We start from the raw sequence: 16,583 nt of genomic DNA, 5'->3' as shown, positions 1-16,583 counted from the left end.
GAAGTTGATGCTAGCTGAGAGGTAGGAAATAACAGCAAGGTCCCTGAGGAAGACAGAAGCTAACTTATGAACAGCTTGGAAAAAAGAATGATTTTGTCTCAAAGACTGAAGAAAAGCCTTCCCTTTGAAAAAGGGGAGACATTGCAGCATTTTTAGATACAGGTGAGCAGAAGGAAGAGGGGCTGAGCTCAGTGGAAGTTCATTCATTCAATCGTATTTATTGAGCGCTTACTGTGCGCAGAGCACTGTTCTAAGCACTTGGGAAGTACAAGTTGAGGATGTGGGAGGAGAAGCGTCAAAACTCAGGAAATAATTTGCTAGTATGTGGGTTTTGGGAGACCCAATCCTTGTACCCGTTCTTTTTGACAACTTGGCTAGATTAGAGACCAAAAATTGAGGAAGATGGGCTATGTGGGATACCTGACTCATTCTGCTGTGGAGTATCCTGGAAAAGGAATGCAGTCCTCTGTTCAGTCTACTAGATTGTACACTTCTTGAAGAAAGGGATTGTGTCTAACTCTGTTGTCTATTACACTCTCCCGAACACACAGGAGAGTGCACTACTTTCAGTAGACAGTAAGCTACTTGAGGGCAGTGATTGTGCCTTTTTTTTAAATGGTATTAAGCTTTCACTATGTGCCAGGCACTGTACTAAGCGCTGCATGGCATAGTGGCTAGAGCATGTGCCTAGGAATCAGAGGGCCATGGGTTCTAATCCCGGTTCCACCACTCACCTGCTTGGTGTCCTTGGGCAAGTTGCTTAAATTTTCTGGGCCTCAGTTACCTCATCTGTAAAATGGGGATTGAGACTATGAGCCCCACAGGGACAGGGACTGTTTTCAACCCAATTTGCTTGTATCTACCCCAAAGCTTAGAATAGTGCCTGGCACATAGTAAGCACTTAACAAATACAATTATTATTATTATTACAAGATAATCAGGTTGGACACAGTCCCTGTCCTATGTGGGGCTCACAGTCTTAATCCCCATTTTCCAGATGAGGTTACTGAGGCCCAGAAAATTTAAGCAACTTGCCCAAGGTCACAAAGCAGACGAGTGATGCTGGAATTATACCCCCAGATTCTTCTTACTCCCAAGTCTGTGCTCTATCCATTAGGCCACGCTGCTTCTTTAACAATAATCATAATAATGATGGTATCTGTTAAGCGCTCACTAGGTGCCAAGCACTGTTCTAAGCACTGGCGGGGGGGGATACAAGGTGATCAGGTTGTCCCACGTGGGGCTCACAGTCTTAATCCCCATTTTACAGATGAGGTAACTGAGGCTCACCGAAGTTAAGTGAATTGCCCAAGGTCACACAGCAGACATATGGCAGAGCTGGGATTAGAACCCATGACCTCTGGCTCCCAAGCCCGTGCTCTTTCCACTGAGCCACGCTGCTTCAAATTCAACTGCTTCTGTACCTCAATCCCTTCCCAAACCAGGAGAGTTGGTCCAGAAATATTAGTATTATCACATAAACCTGCTGAGAACAGCTCCGCTGCTTCCTCTGACTACCTGCGTCCCACCTGGTGCTTCTATAGGTCTCCTAGCCTGCTGGAATTTGCTGAGTAGTTTCATCGGTTTGGAACACAATCCTTTTTCCGTAATAGGAGTTCGGAGAAGCATGCCCTTTATTCCAGAATGGAAACAGCGGTTCTTCTCCCCATCTCCTTGGATGTTGGCATTGATTGCTCAAAAACAGGGTTCTCTAAAGACCCCACTTCCACCTTAGGAAAGGCACAAAGAAGAATCAACCCATCCTTCATTCTTTTAGACTGTGAGCCCACTGTTGGGTAGGGACTGTCTCTATGTGTTGCCAATTTGTACTTCCCAAGCGCTTAGTACAGTGCTCTGCACATAGTAAGCGCTCAATAAATACGATTGATTGATTGATTCATTCATTCATTCTTTCTAACACTGATGCATCAGTCACTGTAGTTTGCGCTTGGGAGGGTACAATACAATAGACAGCTAGACTGGCTCCCTGCCTACCATGAGCTTACAGTCTACAAGTCAGAATCCCAGAAAGGATACTTGAAATGATATTTTAATATCTATGGGAACTTGTTTCTCTGATTAAGACACAGTTAGAAAGAGGATACCATCTAGTGTCAAACTTTAAGGGCCACACAAAGTCAGTTGGTTCAAAAAGCTCAGTCACCTTTTTTCAGCTTCTGTGGCAAGCATTACAAGGGATGCCACCCAGCTGAATTCTGCACAAGATTTCAATACTATTATTTTGAATACTGAGCAATATCTAACAATACTAACAATTATCATTCCTTCATTCAATCGTATTTATTGAGCGCTTACTGTGTGCAGAGCACTGTACTAAGTGCTTTGGGAAGTACAAATTGGCAACATATAGAGACGGTCCCTACCCAACAGTGGGCTCACAGTCTAGAAGGGGGAGACAGAGAACAAAACAAAACATATTAACAAAATAAAATAGAATAAACATGTACAAATAAAAGAGTAATAAATACATACAAACATATATACATATATATCAGAATTATTATTAATTATTCATTCATTCAATTGTATTTATTGAGCGCTTACTGTGTACAGAGCACTTTATTAAGCATTTGGAAAATACAATTCAGATTACTACTAAAAATAATAATAATAATCCTGGCTCCGCCACTTGTCTGTTGTGTGGCCTTTGGCAGGTCACTTCACTTTGCTGTGCCTCCGTTATCTCATCTGTAAAATGGGGATTAAGACTGCGAGCTCCATGTGGGACAGGGACTGTGTTCAACCTATCTTGTATCTATCCCAGCGCTCAGAACAGTGCTTGACACATAGTATACGTTTTACAAATACCATCATTATTAACTGTCAGCCTGAGATGTGAGGAAAGTCAATTCCACAAACCTGGAAATCCCCCCAAAACACAGTTGTTTCTGAAGTTTTCTACCATGGGGTCCTTCTACCCAATTAAGGCCAGCGTCTCAAACGCCGCTCGTTACTCTCCATTTAGCAATGCCAGAAGCTGTTCTGGCTTTTCCATAATCGTTAAGGAGAGGAGAAAACAACATTATCGTTTAACCAACCGCATCGGTTTTTAATGTGATTATAACATCCTCTCCACGTGTGTGTGTAGTGTGTGTTCTAGTACCTGAACCTGCAAGTGAAAGATAAATATGGCCAATGCTTTTCCTACGTCATCAAAGCTTGCATTACCTGAGGGCGAGTCCTGACACTTAGAAGCACCCCACAGATGCAGTTTTCCTCAAAAATCAGGTCCCACCTTCCTCTCTCTTCCACGGCAAGGGCATGATGAGCCTTCCGAAATATTTGAATGTGTGCAGGCTGGGATGTAGTAGGAGAGGAGCAAAGTGAGGTGAAAGGGGTTAAGGTGACTGAGTGCTTTAAAACTGATGGTGAGGAGTTTCCATATCATGCAGAGGTGGCTGGGCAACCAATGGAGGGTTCTTGAGGAGTGGCGAAACGTGGACTGAACGTTTTCGTAAAATATGAGTGAAATGCGAACTAGAGTGGGGAGACGCAGGAGGCCAGGAGGTCAGCAAAGAGGCTGTTACCAGTAATCGAGGCAGGATAGGATAAGTGCTTGAATTAATGGAACTGAATTCATGGAATTAAGAGAAGCAGCGTGGCTCAGTGGAAAGAGCCCGGGCTTTGGAGTCAGAGGTCATGGGTTCAAATCCCAGCTCCACCACTTCTTAGCTGTGTGACTTTGGGCAAGTCACTCAACTTCTCTGGGCCTCAGTTACCTCATCTGGAAAATGGGGATTGAGACTGTGAGCCCCACGTGGGACAACCTGATCACCCTGTAACCTCCCCAGCGCTTAGAACAGTGCTTTGCACATAGTAAACGCTTAATAAATGCCATTATTAATTAATGTGGTAGCAGTTTGTGTGGAGAGGAAAGTGCGGATCTTGGTGATGTTATTAAAGTTGAACAGATGGGATTTACTGATAGCTTGAATATACGGGTCAAATGAGAGAGAGTAGTCTCTCTCATTGTACATATTTATTACTCTATTTATTTATTTTACTTGTACATGTCTATTCTATTTATTTTATTAGTATGTTTGGTTTTGTTCTCTGTCACCCCCTTTTAGACTGTGAGCCCACTGTTGGGTAGGGACTGTCTCTATATGTTGCCAACTTGTACTTCCCAGGCACTTAGTACAGTGCTCTGCACACAGTCAGTGTTCAATAAATACGACTGATTGATTGATTGATTGATCGATAGTCAAGGAAAATGCCAAGGTTATAGGCTTGTGAGACAGGAAGGGTGTTATTGCCTCAGTTTCTTCACCTGTAAAATTGGAATTAAATATATTTTCTTCCTTCCTCCTACTTAGACTGCAAGCCCTATTTGGGAAAGGTACTATGTCCCGTCTGCTTAACTTGTATCTACCCCAGTGCATAGAACAGTGCTTGATACATACTGAGTATATAACAAACACAAAAATTACTAAATTGGGTATTATGTGATTTTTACCTATGATTTATTTGAAGACAATGTCATGTCCCCTCTAAACTCTAAGCTTCTTGTGGGCAGGGAACATGTCTACCAGCTTTGCTATATTGTACTCTTCCAAGCACTTAGTACAGTGCTCTGAACACAGTAAGCGCTTAGTAAATATGACTGATTGATGTTTTTCATAAGGCTCAGAGCCCATGGTCATTTTTTCAGTTGGTCCATAGGTGGGCTCCCACAGGACAACTAATTTATCATTCACCCATCTTCCAGTGTTTTTTGCCAAACGAGAAAACAAATCTAGAGTGACGGCATAAACTGCAGTAGAATAAAAGCAATCGGAACAAGTTTCATAGAAAGAGTCAGATGAAGATGCCTTGGATTGCCTTTTCAAATGATTGCCCTTAAGAGCAGATGGAGAAGTCAGAGTTACAAACAAAAATCAATTCTGCACTTTGAGTTTTCTCTTGCAGCCCAGCACATTCTCCAACGGGGATTCTTTCCGGTCAAGTCAACTAAGATTCACATTCTCTCTCTTGTCACTTGCTGCTCAAAGGCCACTTTGAGTCCCAAATCACTTTGATCTCTCTACTTCCCTTGCTTTGGTGAAAACAATAAATTTTGCTTAATCTCAGGAAATGGAGGATTCATTTCAAAGCTTTCCTTTGAAGACGCTTCCACTAACTTCTACCGTTCAATAAACGCTTTTACTCCAGCTGAGTAAATATTATCACTGGTAAAAGAACGTGTATCCCAAAGATACGTGAAATGACAGTTGCAATACACCTAATTATTATTTAAAATATTTAAGCATTTCCTGTCGCTAAGATGGTTTCCCTTAACAAATAAGGGAAACTATTTGCTAACTTTTTAAAAATTATTTTATTGGAAAAGCTACCTCCAGGCACAAATAAAAAGAATTTTAATCTTCACCATAATATAGAAAAGGAAATTGCCAGAGTGTTGTACAGTGGTGTAAATTCATATACAGGCCCTTGAGAGAAGGGCAAGTAAATTAAATAATATGAGGTTTGATACATACTTGAAGAAACTATTATAAAACAGAGAGCCCTCCTGAGTTCTTAATCAAACCTAACCTGAGTGACTCTGCACATCGGTTTTATCGAAGAGGCATTGAAGTTCAACCCCTTGGGCTCTGAGGACTTGGATTAAATCTGGGAAAGAGGCTCAAATCTTTGTTAAAGAAACCTATGCTAAGGGAAAATGAGGAGAGGGGAGAGACACTGACCTTTCTGTCTCCTTCTCTTCCTGAAGGAAATAACGTATCCCAACTTTTAACTCCCTTCCTCCTCGAACCCACCTCTCTGACGGTCAAGGGAAAGGACATTCCAAGACAGGGAAGTGAGTCAAACAGGGGAAAGGATGGAAAGGGTCAAGGGCATAAAAGAAGGGGATTTTCTGAAACAAACAATATTGGTTTCCTCAACAGACCGCATCTACTTTTTCATATGATGATGACAGCATAAACCCCAGCCCTTCCCCTACCTCAACTGCTACTAAATATAATGGATGGCCAAGTTTAGGAGTTTGGCTACCCTAATCCCACCTCCCTCGGAGTTTGGCTTCCAACAGAGCCAGCATCTTCTCACTTCAGATGTCTCCTTGGGAAGGAAGTCCTGGTTTCTGGGGGGCCAAGAGTTAATCTGTGACCCAGAGCTTGACAGAAGGGAGCAAGCCAATCACGGCCCCACATACGGATAAATTGCCACACTGGTGTCAGTTCTGAACCCCAAACCAAGAGGACAACGTCCATCCTAAAATACAAAGGACTATCGGGGTATTTCAGCGGAAGAGGAACAAAATGCCTGGGAGAAGCTGCTTTGTTGTTAAAGTTTCAGCAGGGTTGTAGTCATCAAGCTTATGCTCAAAATCGTGAACGGGAAAAAGCCAAATGAAATAAAACTACCTGTCTGAGCTGGATTCAAAAGTTTAACAGTTTTTAGAGATTGCAATTCTTGCAATTAAATTCGAAGACGAATCCAGCATTTGCTATGAGCCCAATTCTGCAGTCATATGTTTTGAATGCTTACTGTGTGCAGAGCACTGTACTAAGCACTCGAGAGAGTAGACTACAACAGAGTTGGTAGATACGTTCCCTCTGGGTTCTTTAGTCTTCCTGCAAAACCAAAGATGACAACTGAAGCTACTAAACATACTAAATTTATTTACAATCTTTGCCCAACTTGTACTTCCCAAGCGCTTAGAACAGTGCTGTGCACACAGTAAGTGCTCAATAAATACGACAATGAATGAATGAATACTGTCTTGATTGATTTCTCTTTGGGGGCATAACATCTTCTCAATGGAAAACTATTAGGTCACACTACATTAAAACACTGACAACAAGCCTCCCAACCTGCAAATAAATGGGAATTGAAAGGAGCTGTTTTCCTGCAAATGTCAGGAAAACAGAAATGCTGAAGTAGTATGAGCAATAAAAATACATGTAATTCGGCAGACAGTATGGAGGTGGGGGTGGGAGAAATCAATCAATCAATCGTATTTATTGAGCGCTTACTGTATGCAGAGCACTGTACTAAGCACTTGGGAAGTACAAGTTGGCAACATATAGAGACAGTCCCTACCCAACAGTGGGTTCACAGTCTAGAAATATAATCCCATAAAAGAGAAAGTATGTTACAAGTTTCTGAAGAATTCTCGATAGGAAAAAAAGGCCACAACCCAAATCATTTCTGAAAGTAACAGCTTCTGAACGATATAAAATATATTTGAAGCACATATTTTTTAGCTCTTCTTTAAACATCCTTATGCACTAATCTCCACTTGAGGTTTCTTCTGTACGCCTACAATTTAAAACCGATCGGAGTTGGAATGGATACAGATGAGGTAGATCTGTTCTCTCTTGCTGTTTCCCCACTCGGAAATACAGTTCATTTGGCTTTGTTGTCATTTTCCTTTCTCCCCATCAAAAAGACAATCCAAAGCTTTATATTTCAACCTTGAAATGAAGTGTTTGAAGCAGCCTCAAATAAGAGGTGCAAAAAATGAGTCTTATGAGTCAAAGGAGACGGTTCTATAGGAGAGGAAAAAATAGCTGCCATATGGCTGGAGAGATGGGGTAGGATGTTTTGGAACCCACGCTGGGGTATTGGCTCATTTAAATTTCAACCTCCGGGCCCCGTGCGAGGAAAAATGAGAGCTGATAAGCGGAGGAAAGGGGCTACCCTGCTTTGTGAGACTCGGGCCGAGCCATATGACAGGTATCACCTCTGAGAGGATCTAGATTTGCGACAGTCCCACTCAGTGTGGATGGACATTTGGCCAAGGCACTACATTTTTTTTAAAATGGTATTTGTCAAGTGCTTACTATGTGCCAGGCACTGTACTGAACGCTGGGGTAGATACAAGCTCACCAGGTTGGACACACTCACCATCTTACCCCCCCATTTCACATATGAGGTAACTAAGGCACAGAGAGTGAAGTGACCTGCTCAGGAGAAGCAGCGTGGCTCAGTGGAAAGAGCCCGGGCTTTGGAGTCAGAGGTCATGGGTTCAAATCCCGGCTCCGCCCCTTTTCAGCTGTGTGACTTTGGGCAAGTCACTTCACTTCTCTGGGCCTCAGTTCCCTCATCTGTAAAGCGGGGGTTAAGACTGTGAGCCCCCCGTGGGACAACCTGATCACCTTGTAACCTCCCCAGCGCTTAGAACAGTGCTTTGCACATAAGTGCTTAATAAATGCCATTATTATTATTAAGGTCATACAGCAGACACGTGGCGGAGCCAGGATTAGAACACAGGTCCTTCAGACGCCCAGACCCATGCTCTATCCACTAGGCCAAGTTGCTTCTGGTTTTCAGAAGCTGTTTTTGGCAGTCTCACAGCTGTTGGGTAGGGACTGTCTCTATGTGTTGCCAACTTGTACTTCCCAAGCGCTTAGAACAGTGCTCTGCACACAGTAAGCGCTCAATAAATACGATTGATGATGATGATGATAGTGGCTAAGCCACGGGTATGAGCAGGTGGCAAAGAGCAGCTGGTGGAGAAGAGGAATTCTTTGAGGTGGTGGAACAATGCCATATTCTGTGTCTTGGGCAATTCCTACCCTGCCTGATACCTTCCCTCGCCATTAGCAGCGACAGGCATCCCGCTTTTCTTTCTCATTTCTCTTCTACCACTGAAATCAAATTGCCGCTGATTTGCACAAATGCAGTGCGACAAACGCTAAATTTGGAGGGTTTTTTCCAACCTCTCCCTGAGATTTTCCGTCAGAACCACCCACAAGTTTTCACGATCGGGTCTGATTCTCATCGTCTCTCACATTCCTCTCCTTGGCTCACTATCACACACTATCTCCCATGAAATGTATGCTGCCAGTCTAAGAATAATCTCTTCCCTTATTCCTAAAAAAACAGCATTCACAGCTCAGATGATTAAAAAAAAACAGACACCAGTGACTAAGAGGACCCCCTTTTATCATTTAATTTGTCAAGTGCTTCATCATCATCATCAATCGTATTTATTGAGCGCTTACTATGTGCAGAGCACTGTACTAAGCGCTTGGGAAGTACAAATTGGCAACATAGTAGTGCTTACTATGTGTTAAACATTGTTCTAAGTGCTAGGCTAGATACAAGTTAATCAGGTTGGACGCAGTCCTTGTCCCATAAGGGGCTCACTGTCTAAATAGGAAGGTATAGGATTTAATCCTCATTTTATAGTTGAGGCAGGATTTAATCCTCATTTTACAGTTGAGGCCACTGAGGCACTGAGAAGTGAAGTGACTTGATCAAGGTCACACACAGCAGGCAAGTGGCAGAACTGGGATTAGAGGCCAGTCCTCTGATTCCCAGGGCCTTGCTCCTTCCACTAAGCCACACCGCTTACTTATTTACTATGTATGTAACCGCACACTTATGAAAAATACAGCTTTTGGACAATAAGTGCATATTCTTCCTTTTAATATTCTCTTTTTCTTGGCCTGGACTTATTTCTCTGTTCCTTGCCCCAGTGGCATTATTACAAGGAACAGCTGCAGGAAATAAACTATTTAGGGAAAGGAAGTTTAGAATGTAGTTAACCCAACCTAGAACACACTTTGTGCCATTTTCCCTTTGAACTTTTAAACTGTGATTCCCATGTGGGACAGAGCTTGTGCCTGACCTGATAATCAACCAAAGGGCTTCATACAATGCTTGGCACATAGGAAGGGATTAACAAGTATCACAATTACTAAAACACTTGTCTGCTGTGTGACCTTGGGCAAGTCACTGCACTTCTCTGTGCCTCAGTTATGTCATCTGTAAAATGGGGATTGCAACTGTGAGCCCCACTTGCGCTTGGGGCTGCGTCCAACCCGATTTGCTTGTATCCACCTCTGCGCTTCGTACAGTGCCTGGCACATAGTAAGTGCTTAACAAATACCACAGTTATTATTATTATCATTAGAAGACATTGAACTTAATCTTCGCCCCAAGGAATGAAGGTAGGCCGTTTTAGAATTATATATTAAACACGACTGCTCTATAAAATGTCTGATCATTTCTTGAAAAGTTTTCCTCGTCTTCTATTTTTGTAGAAAAGCCTTTGTTTGGGTTCAAGAGGACTGGTTTATAAATTAAAGGTATGCTTCAAATGAAAACGTCTAAAATAACCCACCTGAGCTTCTGATTATACTGTTTCACCCTTTCCAAAGAAGCAGCATTAATCTGGGCTTGAAATTCTTCCACGGAAACATTGTCTCTGTAATAATATCCTTCCATGCTCTCCAGTGCTGTGGGAAGGAGTAAAAACTGTTTATGCATTCTCTTCACTATTCATTTCTTCCCAGTTAGTGCAATAAACACTCACAGTAGTTAGCCACTTCCAACAGTCTACAGTATGACTGCCAATTATGAAGAGGATAAAATGAAAATATATCATCATCATCATCATCAATTGTATTTATTGAGCGCTTACTATGTGCAGAGCACTGTACTCAGCGCTTGGGAAGTACAAATTGGCAACATATAAAGACAGTCCCTACCCAACAGTGGGCTCACAGTCTAAAAGGGGGAGACAGAGAACAAAACCAAACATACTAACAAAATAAAATAAATATATAATATATATATATATAATAAATATATATAAAAATAAAAAATAAAATATCCACAATACAGTTCTTACAGTTGTTGACCCTTCAAAATATTTTCTGTGTTACCATTCAAATGTTCAGTTAGTGGTGTATCTCAGTTATTTTTAAGCCTCATTAGTTAGGTGATCACCAGGCCTTATTAAAATCACATGTCCTCCAAGACACCTTCCCTCACTAAGCTTTTATTTTTGCTATTCCCTCTCCCCTCTGTTACCTTTGCACTTGAATTTATACCCTTTATTCACCCCACCCTGTATATAGCTATAATTTACTTTAATGTCTGTCTCCCCTTCTACACTGTAAGTTCCTTGTTGGCAGGTAACATATCTACCAACTCTGCTATCTTGTAATAATAATAATAATGATGGTTTTTAGCGCTTACTATGTGCAAGTGCTGGGGAGGTTACAAGGTGATCAGGCTGTCCCACGGGGGGCTCACAGTCTTAATCCCCATTTTACAAATGAGGTAACTGGGGCACAGAGAAGTTAAGTGACTTGCCCAAAGTCACACAGCTGACAACTGGTGGAGCCGGAATTTGAACCCATGACCTCTGACTCCAAAGCCCATGCTCTTTCCCCTGAGCCACGCTGCTTCTATTGTACCCTCCCGAACACTTAGTACGGTGCTCTGCACACAGTAAGCACTCAGTGAATATGACTGATTGATTAAACACTAATCCAAATGTAACATAAAATTTGAATGCAATACCAAAATATAATGCAACCATTCTTACGGTGTTCATGAAAGAAAGCGTGTCCTCACTTTAATTTTTTTAATGGTATGTGTTAAGCACTGTCAAGCACCGTTCTCAGCGCTGGGGTAGATACTAGCAAATCGGGTTGGACACAGCCCCTATCCCACATGCTCACAGTCTTAATCCCCGTTTTACAGATAGGGTAACAGGCACAGCGAGGTTAAGTAACTTTCCCCTGGTCACACAGCAAACAAGTGGTGGAGTCCTTCTGACTTGTACTTCCCAAGCGCTTAGTACAGTGCTCTGCACACAGTAAGCGCTCAATAAATATGACTGATTGATTGATTCCCAGGTTTGTGCTTTATCTATTAAGCTATTTTTTAATGGTATTTGTTAAGCACTTACAATGTGCCAGGCACTGGGGTATATACAAGCTAATCAGGACAGATACGGTCCCTCTCCTACTTGGGGCTCAAAGTCTTAATCCCCAGTTTACAGCTGAGGTAACTGAGGTCCAGAGAAGTTAAGTGACTTGCCCAGGGTCACCCAGCAGACAAGTGGCCAGGATTAGAAACCAGGTCCTTCTGATTCCCAGGCCTGTGCTCTATTACACCACGCTGCTTCGTCCGCTGCTAAAATCCCTTCCCTCATACTCAGAATGAAAAGTTATCACCTCTGCATGATAACAGAAATGTTTACACGGCAATTTATCTTCCCTGCTCAGTATTACCACTCACAGTGCTACCCAAATTTTTCCTCTATTATCTTACAAACCCCTTACAACCTACAAGAATCTCCTTTCCGACCAAGATTATTTCCATGCTAATTTTGCTTTCTCATCCTGTTGAACTGAATTTGGCAATGAGGAAATACACAGAACACCACCTCAAAGGACATAAAAGACATTTAGACTGTGAGCCCACTGTTGGGTAGGGACTGTCTCTATATGTTGCCAATTTGTACTTCCCAAGCGCTTAGTACAGTGCTCTGCACATAGTAAGCGCTCAATAAATACGGTTGATGATGATGATAAAAGACCAGAAAAGATTACCTTGTTTCTGACCAAGATTCTTTCCATTCTAATTTTACTTTCTCATCCTGTTGAACTGAATTTGGCAACGAGGAAATACACAGAACACCGTCTCAAAGGACATAAAAGGCCAGAAAAGATTACCTTGTTTCTGACCAAGATTCTTTCCATTCTAATTTTGCTCTTCTCATCCTGTTGAACTGAATTTGGCAATGAGGAAATACACAGAACACCGTCTCAAAGGACATAAAAGGCCAGAAAAGATTACCTTGTATCTACTCCACCTCTCAGCACAGTGCTTGGCACAGAGTAAACATTTAACAAATACCACAATAATTCTTGTTATTACTGATGAAGATTGAGTCAAGTCAAATTTCAGAAGAAACTGTAGGTAGTCTTAGCTGAATGTGGAGCCAAGAACTTGGAAATGAGTAGAGGTTCAGAGAACATTTGAGTAAATGCCCAAAGGTGTATGGAATGAGCAGAACTTCTTGTATTTTTCCAGTTGGTAGCGGAGAACAGCAGGCCCTGGTCTAGCCAGCCTGTTCCAAAACCTTTATTCTAGAGAGAGGTCAAACATGCAGAGGGGTAATAAAAAGCCTATTTTAAAAAAATATCTAAGAAAACAACAGAGAAGCAGCACGGCTTAGTGGATAGAGCAGGGGCCTGGAGTCAGAAGGACCTGGGTTCTTATCCCGGCTCCACCACATGTCTGCTGTGTGACCCTGGGCAAGTCACTTCACCTCTTCTCTTCTCTCATCTTCAGTTATCTCATCTGTAAACTGGGGATAAGAGTGTGGGCACCATGTGGGACAGGGATGGTGTCCAACATGATTAACTTGTATCTACCTCCTGCATTTAGAATGGTGCAAGGGGCATCGTGTTCACTTAAGTATTATTATTATTGTCATTATTATTATTGGACTGAAATCCTTCAATGCAGATGCTCTACAACCCTTGTGCCATGTTAAACCAATTTAAGAGAATTAAACTCTCCATCCCCCTCTTTTTCACCAACATCTCACTTATCTTCCTTCTGTTTCCAAAGGAAAAATAATGAAAGGAAACTAAATGCACCACAAACCAGAAATGTAGAAATGACATAAAAGTTCAGGTACTAAAAGTCAGGAAGAGGTAATATTCCTGCAGAAACAATTCCCTTACACTTGGGAAGTGCTCCATCTCCACTATGCATTATTCCTTTCTTGTTTAATCTGTTTCTTAACAAATCCCCACCCAATTTCTCTTCCCCAACAAGGAAGCCTACAGCATGTGCAATGGAGCTTATTGTTACCAAGACAATCTTATCTTTCTCTGGTATTTCCATGCTTTTCTTTGGGATTTTGAGTTCTCTAAACAGTAATACGGAATTAGTGATAAGATGGACCTTTCTCTCATTAATTCAACTCTAATGCCAACTTTTCACTTGGGCCAGGGTGAATAGGGGCAAAAATTTTAGGTGGGGGGGGAGTGAGGGAGGGAGGCTTATGTTGCCAACTTGTACTTCCCAAGCACTTAGTACAGTGCTCTGCGCACAGTAAGCGCTCAATAAATACGATTAATTGATTGATTGATTCACACAGCCAACAGCCAACAGAGCCTCCCTTTTGGGGCTACTGGGTTCTGACTGAAAACTCAGGTCATGAGAGACATAGGAGTAACAAGTTTAGAAGACCAGCTCACACACAAGGTTCATTCAATTATATTTACTGGGTGCTTACTGTGCGAAAAGCACTGTGCAAAGCACTTAGTATAAGATGGGAGCTTAGAAATGCATTTGAAACATTTGCACTTCAAGCCCACTTCAGTTTTCTCTTAGCGTGCCTGAGTTCATCTGTCAATTTACTGAACAAATCTCTCATTGAGTTGAGGGTTGGGATGAAATGAAAACCCAATCGTGAGGGTAAAAAGGGCCATATGTGCAAGTCATCATCATCATCATCATCATCAACCATATTTATTGAGCGCTTACTGTGTGCAGAGCACTGTACTAAGCGCTTGGGAAGTACAAGTTGGCAACATATAGAGACAGTCCCTACCCAACAGTGAGCTCACAGTCTAAAAGTGGGAGACAGAGAACAAAACCAAACATACTAACAAAATAGAATAGATATGTACAAGTAAAATAAATAGAGTAATAAATCTGTACAAACATATATACAGGTGCTGTGGGGAAGGGAAGGAGGTAAGATGGGGGGATGGAGAGGGGGATGAGGGGGAGAGGAAGGAAGGGAAGAACTGAAAAACTGATCACATTTTTAGGCATTGTTTAAGGACTTCAAATATAGAGACACTGTGACTTTAATAATGTTTAAACACGATTTTGCGAGTAACACTCCAAGGGGGGAAAACAAATCTGAAAAATCATCTCCTTCCAAGGATTCTGAAGGGGATACCCTGTAAATTCACTGTCCCGGTCACACACTGAATACAGATCCTGCTGTTCCTACCATGACCATTCACTGAATAATTCATTCGCTGTGCACAAACGTGTGCACTGAGGGCTCCCTGGAGTACTCTGAGAGTTGGTAATTGAGCATCTTTGTAAAAAGTAATACATTACGATGACTGAATTGCCTTCTAAACACTTGAAGGTAGTTCCCAAAATAGACAGTCCCTCAGCAGAAAAGAACTAGCACTGTTACATTGCTGCCGGGGTGCATTTCCAATATACGGAAATTAAATATTTAGAGGGCAAGTGAACTGTGATTTCTGAAAAAGGCCTAATTATAAAGCAGCACCCTTTGGAAAGGCATTTAATAGCCCTATGGTGATTCATCAATCAACTGTATTTATCAATGCCTCCTGTTTCCATGTTGCTAAACTGAGCACTTGGAAGAGTACATGAGGTAAAAGACACAGTCCCTGCCCTAGGAGTTTATTGTTTAGAAGACGATATGATTTCCAAACAGAAAGTTCCATAAATTTGAATTTTAAATCATCATTAGGCAACTCTCTGCTCACTGCACACTTGGGAAGATTGAATTTTTGTGGCATATTGAAAACACCCCAAAAGATAACTGAGAATCATTATTCCTAAAACAGTGGATGTTTATAATAATAATAATAATGATATTTTGTACCACTATTATGTACCAGGAACTGTACTAAGCTCTGGGGTGGATACAAGCAAATCAGGTTGGACATAGTCCCTGTCCCAAATGGCGCTAACAGTCTCAATCCCCATTTCACAGATGAGATAACTGAGGCACAGAGAAACAAAGTGACTTGCCCAAGGTCACAAAGCAGACAAGCGGTGAGCCAGGATTAGAACCCATGACCTAGTTACTCCCAGGCCCTGTGCTCTCTCCACTATGCCATACTGCTACTTATAGCCAAATATGAGCAGTTATGAAAAAATACACAGGAAATGGTACAACCTTGAGGTGACTTCATTTCCTCCTTGAATGTGGGGGCGTCCAGATTTTTTTTTTTAATGGCATTTGTTAAGCGCTTACGATGTGCCAGGCGTTGTACTAAGTGCCGGGGTAGGTACAAAATAATCGAGTTGGATATAGTCCATGTCCCACATGGGGCTCACAGTTTTAATCCCCATTTTACAGATGAGGCACAGAGAAGTGACGTGACTTGCCAAAGATCACACAAAAGATAAGTGGCAGGGCTGGGATTAGAACCCAGATCCTTTTGACTCCAACGCCCATGCTATTTCCAACTAGACCACACTATAGCTGCATTAAGCTTGCAATTTATGCTAATTAAATTAAACACCTCATAATTGCAGGGTTCCCACCCTTTAAGACATCACAGCGTTGGTGTTAACCCTCCACTCTAGAGTAATGAAAAGCTCTCAGCTCCCAACTAAAACCAATTCTAACCATAATGATGCCCAAAACAACTTGTAGAGCCACAGAGGCAAGATGGCCTAATGGAGAGAGTCCAGGACTGACAGGTAGGAAACTCATGTGGTAGTGACTGATTGATTGATGGATTGATTGATTGATTAGTGCCAGCTCTGTCCCTGGCTTGCCACGTGACCTTGGCAAGTCACTTAACCTCTCTGGGCCTCATCTGCAAAATGGGGTTATGAAAGATTGTAAGCCTCTCGTGGAATGGGAACTGACCTAACTTTCATTCATTCATTCATTCATTCATTCAGTCGTATTTATTGAGCACTTACTGTGTGCAGAGCACTGTACTAAGCGCTTGGGAAGTACAAGTCGGCAACATACAGAGACGGTCCCTACCCAACAACAGGCTCGCAGTCTAGAAGGGGAAGACAGACAACAAAACAAAACACGTGGACAGGTGTCAAGTCATCAGAATAAA

General features: G+C 42.0%; 1 protein-coding gene across 2 annotated transcripts in view; it reads right to left on the bottom strand.

Moving 5' to 3' along the window:
* The window catches only part of PREX2 (phosphatidylinositol-3,4,5-trisphosphate dependent Rac exchange factor 2), a 212,528-nt gene that overhangs the window by 42,198 nt on the left and 153,747 nt on the right, over positions 1-16,583 (bottom strand). For both annotated transcript variants that reach the window (XM_038766581.1, XM_038766580.1), the window contains exon 35: positions 10,094-10,208. In XM_038766581.1, coding sequence (XP_038622509.1) covers positions 10,094-10,208 — 115 coding nt within the window. The remainder of the gene's footprint in view (positions 1-10,093; positions 10,209-16,583) is intronic.

Source organism: Tachyglossus aculeatus, chromosome 25 (genome assembly GCF_015852505.1).
Source record: "Tachyglossus aculeatus isolate mTacAcu1 chromosome 25, mTacAcu1.pri, whole genome shotgun sequence".
NCBI classification, from domain to species: domain Eukaryota; kingdom Metazoa; phylum Chordata; class Mammalia; order Monotremata; family Tachyglossidae; genus Tachyglossus; species Tachyglossus aculeatus.
This window is presented reverse-complemented; position numbering and strand designations above follow the sequence as displayed.